We start from the raw sequence: 7,500 nt of genomic DNA, 5'->3' as shown, positions 1-7,500 counted from the left end.
AAAGGAAAGCACCAGTCTGTCCTTAAATTTAACACTAATTCCTTGTCCATAGTTAGGCTAGCAAGAAAAGATATTGTCAGCTAAAAGTGAACACTAACAGCCAGTTCATTCTGAAACCACTCATTGACACGGTCTTTTCTTCCCTTGCCCCCTGCAGCTAGCAAGAAGATATTATGTCAGTTGGAAGTGAAAACTATCAACTTGTCTGGAGCGAGGACCCAGGACCTGAGGCTTCGAGGGGGCCACTCATGGGGGGCCGCTGGGGCTGCTCTTCTCCCCTGAGCATGCTGCGGCGGGTGGCCCCCATCATCATTTTGGCTTCACTCCTCGTCTGTCTGTTCCTCTATTACACCTCACCTCTGGGGGCGACGGCTCTGTATGGTAAGTTATGCTCTTGTGAGTGGAGCATATGAGTGTCCTCTTTTCCTAAATGAGTGAGATGAGGCCACTTTCAAGCTCGTCGCCTGTTTGTTTACTTCCCTAAGACACGTTACAGCAGGAATGTGACGGCCCTCAATCGGTAATGTTAGAGTAAAGAAAAAAGAACAGTCATTCTCACTTTTGATGAATGCTCCATAGTCACATTTCCTCTGTTAGTGTTTGACAGTGAAATAATTCCAGCACCATCAGCAGCATCTGAGACCACTGGACTTGATTCCGCCACAACAGAAGTTTACCGCAAACGCCTTCGTTTTCGAGGAACCCAGCGGAGGCTGCCCCAAGCCCTGATCATTGGAGTGCGGAAGTGTGGAACTCGGGCCCTACTGGAGATGCTCAATTTACACCCGTACATCCAAAAGAATGGAGCTGAGATGCACTTCTTCGACGATGACGAGCGCTACGCCAATGGCATTGAGTGGTACCGGAAAAAGATGCCATACTCCTTTGATAATCAAGTAAGCTTGGAATTTTTTTATTCTTATTATTTTATAAAGAATTCCTTTACTAATATAATCTTTTATGCATGTGGGTGACAGGAAATAGAGGGGCAAAGTTGTCAGTTGTGACTAAGTTTGGTCAGCCTGGAATATAGTACATCAATCTACTTTCATGTATGAAATCTACCATGTAATTTGAGTATAATGAGTATAAAGATGTGAAAAATGTCTACCAAACTTTGTTTGGCACTGGAAGCTAAAGGTAATGGCAATTTACTCCAAACCACACTTTAGTGACATCACCCATCTACCTCTAGGTGCCCTGTATATCAACCTAGTATACAGGTCAATAGGCTACATTAATGATGGGAGGAAGTGTTCAGTCCTTAACCCTTTCTGGACGGGTGGTACACTACTGTACCGCTCATTCAAAAGCCCAGTGGCCGGGCGGCACAATATTGTGCCAGCCATTTAATTGATTTAGGCCTAAGCGCTTGAAAGCCCCGGCATTGTGACATTCAAGGCTGGAATGCCCCCGTCATGAGTGGGTTAATTTGAATAGAGATTTTTGTGTGGATTGTGAAAGGAATGAAGTAGAAAATAAGTGTAGATGAAAAATCATTCATAGTTTAATATTCTAAAGATGGCACATAGTTATGAGTAAAAGAATAAGAATCAACAGTTATCATATTAAAGTTATGCACCATCCATTAGATTAGACTTGAGCATGGCAGCATGGATAATATATATAAATATATATATATTTTTTCTTTTCTTTGCTTTTCTTTTCTTCCCCATCAATGTAATTTCTATCCTCATTTTTTACAATCATACTAAAAATAATAGTTATATTGAGTAACTACGATTGAAAGTATCATTGCAGTTACTATAATTACCATAATATAGGGTTTTGTTTAAAATACCAAACATAGATGGTAGCACTTTTTCCTGGCATTAGCATTAAAAAAAACCTAGAATGGTACTTATCTACTAAGCACCAACTTGAGAGAGCGATAAACAGCAACATGCTGACCTCCAACTCTAAAGTACTGGTGGTGCAGGATGGGGGAGGCAGAAGAGAAGAGGAAGATGAACTAGACTATGTGCAGTGGGTGTATACAGTGACCCTGTGCCAGTATGGCTGGTTTGTGCTGTGGCACTTGCAGCCATAAGCACAGGTCACCTTCCTCCTCTCCATTTTTTCATGCTTTTTTTTTTTTTTCGAATGGTCATTTCTGAGTTTGGTGATTTCAATACTGGAAATACACGTATGCATTGACACCCGTCTTTTAGGCCTAATCGGTGCCGACATGTATGTCATGACACCCGTACGTAATGGGCTAAGAGAATAATTGACTTGTGTAAGAACGACAAGAGAATAATGTTCAAGGGATAGGGAAAGTAAAAGAAAGTGAAAGTTGAGTGTTCTGCAATAATTGAACTTCTGATATAGATATAAATTATGTTAGTATCAGTTGAAAATTTCAGATAATTCACAGGTTGTCTTGGGGACTCAGATGATGATAAATATGTTTTATGTTGCCATTATTACATGTGTGCTTGTAAGATAGGCATTGACAACCTAGTTTTTTGGTGCATCCTGAAATGTTGGTATAAAAGAATAGTGATAAAAGAGAATATCAGAGGTTTGATTGGAGTTATCATGGACACACTTGACTGTGTTCTTGGAAGGTAGCAAAAAAATGCAGGATGTTTTTTTGGACAAGATCAATTTGATGGATCTTTTTGTGAAGTACAGGTTTAGAGTTGTATTAGAGTGTTATATTCAATTTTAGTATATGTAATAGGGAGTTTGGTCAAGATCGGGACAGGGAAAATCATTTGTTATCTTTCAGCCAGATATTGGGCTATCAGAGTATGAGGTCATTACATTACAAGTGGCTGCAGCTTAGATGCTAAATGTCACTGTTGAATTAGGTTTATCGTCAAAGGGATGGTCTAAGTATTAATACTGACAGTCCTCTAGTTGTTTTCGTGCACTAAAAAAAAAGTATTTTGGTGATGATGATGATAGTAGTGGGATTGATGGTGGTGATGATGATGATTATAGTACAATTATTGTCATTACTACAGCTAGTAATGATATGGTGAAAATGTTGATGGATAGGATAATACTATTCACTGCTATCAATTGTAACATTATTGTTAATTCTGCAAGTAATTATTATGAATAAGATACTAATCACTTGGTAGGAAATGATATGATAGTGTTGATAAAAAGGATGATCATGATAGGAATGTTATTTTTATGAGAATGTTGATTTAGCTGAATGCATAAAGTAACTGTGATATGTATAATGAATTCCCCCAACCACTGCTGAGACACTGAAACAAAAATGTCATATGTGATATTCACATATTCAGATATTATTGCACAAGTGACATTTAACCCTATGACGATGGTGCGACACACTTGTGTGACACAGCCAAACTCCTGATGCCGGGGCGTCATGCCAGTGTGACGATTTCAATGCAATATTGCAATCGCCCAGCATAGGGGTCTTCGCGTAGCGAGTGCCCCGTCGGGAAAGGGTTAAGCATCTTTTGGAAGAAGAGTTTATTTTGTTTATATACGTAAACACATGGACTTTGAGGGGTTTCTATCTTAGCTCTTTGCGAGGCACTTACATTTGTCATATCACAGGCTCTATCAGTGCTACAGCTGACTAAAATTGTAGTATAGGGACCATATCAACTCATTATTTTCTTTACACTCATTGTGGTAGAAGTATTGCTGTTTTATGGGAAGACAAAAAGCAACTTTATTTTTACATATTCATGTATTATCATGAGTGAATATGAAATAAATAACCCTCAACAATGAAGATAACATGAAGAGGTAGGGAAGAGTAAGAAAACCTGTGCTTATGACTGTGAGTGCCACAGTAAAAGGCATCCCTACTGGCACAGGGGTGCACTGTAGACACTGGATGTGGTTTGAGTCGCCTTCCTCTTCTCGTTCTGCCTGCACAATCTTCCTCGGCAGTACATTCGAGTAAGAGATCGGCAACTTGCTGTGTGCCATCGCTCTATAAAGATAGTGCTTGCTAGGGACTGTGTATTGGTGCCATTCAAGGCTCTCTCCTGCTGGTGGTTGAAGAAAGTGGTGCCATCAAGGTTGTGGATGATAGGTGAAAACCATTTTGCTCAATATTACAGCAATTATAGTGATTATGACTGTAATTGTCATCATCATTCACTCATTACTCATAGCACAATAAAAAAAACACATTGATCCAAAATTCCCCGAATGTCATGTACGTCATGACGCCCATCACCAAGCCAGAGCTGTGTCATGTATGTCATGACGCCCATCAGTAATGGGTTAAAGAAAATGTTTAGCTAACTTTGTATATCCTTGTATTTGATAGTGGTCTTACACTGGATGTACAGCATATATTCCTCCCGTATAGAACCTAACCTACAGATATAAGCTATCTAAATATTGCCATAACATTACAAAACAAAAAAGTGGAAATAATTTCCAGTACTCAAATGTATAAATAGGCAGCAGTTGGGTGGTAAAACAGTTATGGGGTGAAGCACAAATCCCCTTTGTGCATGTCTGCTTGCATGGGTGCATACTTATCAGTTCAGGCAATGATAAGATAGTCGTCACTAACAAAGGAAAGTGACAGAATGCACTGAATAGATACAAACTGATAACTAAGTTCTTTGTGCAATCATACAACTTGGATAAAGTATTGGTATAACTATATATCCAACATACAAGTAGATTAAATTACAACCACATTATGATTATCATTATCATTATCATTACTATTTTTATTATAGTTATGTTGATTTTTTGTTTTTGTTATTGCCATTATTATTACTGCTACCATTACTGTTACTATTATTGTTATTATTATTATAATAGTTATTGTATTATTACCATTATTAACCCATTGATAGTGGATGGCATAATTTGCTGTCAAGGCAGCATCGATCGTGAACGCGGATGGCACCATGCCATACAACATAAACCCGCCACATGACAGTATACATAATTTATTAAAACCGCAACCACTGGGTTAACCCAACACCTTGTACCTTGCAGATCACAATGGAGAAGACGCCATCCTACTTCATCTCCCGAGAGGCGCCTGCCAGAATCCACGCCATGAACACCTCCACCCGGCTCCTACTCATCGTCAGGGAGCCAGCCGACCGCGTGCTCTCCGACTACACCCAGATTATGGAGTCCAAGCTGCGGAAGGGGATCCAGATCGCGCCTTTCCACGAGAAGATCCTGACGCCCGACGGGGAGATTGACGAGACGTGAGTTGGGGTTTGGGGATTTTTGGCTTAGTTTGGGGTTTTTGTTGATAAGGATGTTGATGTTGATATTGATTTTGAATGTTTTTGTTTTTGTATTATCATCACGATCAGCCTTATTCATGTTATTAGTATGACTTTTTTCTTCTACTTCATCTCATTATACTGAGGATGATGATAGAAGTGATGAATGATAAGTATGTTTGTTTGTGTATTTGTTTGTTTCTTCCTCTTCATATCTTTGTCTTGTTGTTCTACTTCTTCCTTACTGAGGAAAATTTATTTTCAATGTAATTTTTTGAACAGAAACTTTTTTTTTTCCACCAGTCAAATATAAAATCATATTAGGGGGATGAAAGAGAGCTCTTGATCTGTTTTATTATCATCCTAAAAATAAATTCAGGTCTATAAGGGTTAATTGCGATAATTATTACGAGACGATTTGGTAAAATGAGGCAGAACCATAATGAGCATTTTGATTAACAAGATTGCAAAGTGGAATAATAAGGCTTGCCCTTTGTAATTATTTATTCTCATTTATTACTTTGGTTTGGAACTTTACTATTACTAACGTTTAAGTTTTATTTATCACCAGCTAAAGAAGCATTGGTGCATTAGTTATAAGAAAATCTACCATGAATTATAATTGGGATATGTAATATATGTTTCCCTTTGGGTCTTTGTATTATCCCATTACGAATGAGGGATATATTTGCTTGTCCAATCTCCAGGATGGGTTTTAGTTCACTGAACATACCTTGCCATTTTTGTTTTTTGATTTTTGCGTGTTTTATTATATTGAGAGACTTGTATGCGTGATATCACATGCTCTATCAATGCTGCAGTTGAATAAAATTGTATTATAGGGTCCATATCAGCTCATTATTTCCCTTATACTCAGTGTGATAGAAATATTGCTGTTTTATAGGAGTCAGAAAGCAACTTTATTTTTTCATATTCATGTACTGTTATAAACGAATACGAAGCATATAAACATCCACATTGAAGATAGTATGAAGAGGTAGGGAAGAAGAAGGAAACCTGTGCTTATGATTGTGAATGGCCATAATAAAAGGCATCCCTACTGGCACAGGGGCCTGTGCATCCTTCATCGGCGGTACTTTAGAGCAAGAAGTCGGTAACTTGCTGTGTGCCATCGTTCCACAAAGATAGTGCTTGCTAGAGACCATGGATGGCTGCCATTCAAAGCTGTCTCTCCTGCTTGGTGCTAGAAGAAAGTTGTGTCATCAAGGTTTTGGAAGTTAGGTTTGCTAAATTTTATGGAAATTATAGTAGTTATGGCTGCAATAAATAAGGATAGGCCAGATTTGCGGAGCAGTTGCTACGCCGGGCTTGTATGCAGTGACGCGAGCCCGCCTGTGCCAGCGTGTGCTGACTCGCGAGAGAATTTGCCGAGTGTTGACTTGATCTGAGCTTGGTCCTTACCCAACGCAGTGCCCAGCTACGTCAGTAACCGCTCACGAGCTTGGGTGGGGCTCGATCTTCCGACCACGGGGATGTGAAGTCGACACGCTACCAATGAGCTAACCAGACGGCTATGACTGCAATTGTCACCATCACTCACTCCTTATTCATAGCACATTAAAATAGCACAGTGATAAAAAAATCCACGAATGTCATGTGTGTCATGTTGCCTGTCATCAGGCCCCTGTATCATGTGTCATGACACCTCTACTCAAAGGGTTGACAGCTGTTTGAAGCTTTTAGAGCAGGTAAATTTTTATCTATTTTGGGTCAATCAAATTTTACCAGTGCAGATTTTGTTAATGTATAACCCCCCCCCACCCCCCCCCACCCCACCCCACCCCACCCCACCCCACCCCACCCCCGAACCAGAGTTGAACCTCTGTGGTCCTCAAGTATGAGCTGGAGAGTGCAGTGCTAAACCAACTAGACCGCCTTATTACTTTATTTTCAGCGAATATCAAGTGATTAATGAAAATCTATTGATACTTATCTTAATTTTTAAATTTTCATTCCTTTTTTTTTTTTTTTCCTTTTAGGTACAAGGCCATCAAAATCAGTCAATATGCAATACATGTCTTGCGGTGGCTGAACGTTTTCCCCCGAGATCAGATACACATCGTAGACGGCGATAAATTAATAGCAGATCCCTTTGCGGAGATAGATAAGGTAAGTGTCAGTCATTCTTGATAGTAAGGCAACCTATATCAAATGCCTCTTAATGATACTAACACATGGAGATCAGAATTACAGACATTTATGATCACCCTTTTCATTCTTTGTGCTTATCCTCTCAATTTTTCTTTCTTTTTTTTTTTTCTTCTTCTGATTCATAGAA

At 39.2% G+C, this 7,500-nt stretch overlaps 1 protein-coding gene across 2 annotated transcripts in view; it reads left to right on the top strand.

The window, feature by feature from the left end:
- Positions 1–7,500, top strand: part of LOC122258435 (heparan sulfate glucosamine 3-O-sulfotransferase 1) — a 35,507-nt gene that overhangs the window by 21,463 nt on the left and 6,544 nt on the right. The window contains exons 2-5 of one of the 2 annotated variants that reach the window (XM_043024382.2): positions 158–381; positions 622–896; positions 4,960–5,180; positions 7,202–7,331. In XM_043024382.2, coding sequence (XP_042880316.1) covers positions 174–381; positions 622–896; positions 4,960–5,180; positions 7,202–7,331 — 834 coding nt within the window. In that variant the 5' untranslated portion in view covers positions 158–173. The remainder of the gene's footprint in view (positions 1–157; positions 382–621; positions 897–4,959; positions 5,181–7,201; positions 7,332–7,500) is intronic. The other variant, XM_043024383.2, reaches the window with a different exon arrangement.

Source organism: Penaeus japonicus, unplaced genomic scaffold (genome assembly GCF_977035675.1).
Source record: "Penaeus japonicus unplaced genomic scaffold, GWHDUDI00000001_assembly GWHDUDI00000024, whole genome shotgun sequence".
NCBI classification, from domain to species: Eukaryota; Metazoa; Arthropoda; class Malacostraca; order Decapoda; family Penaeidae; genus Penaeus; species Penaeus japonicus.
The sequence above is the reverse complement of the archived record's forward strand: the minus strand, read 5'-3'. Positions and strand labels throughout refer to the sequence as shown.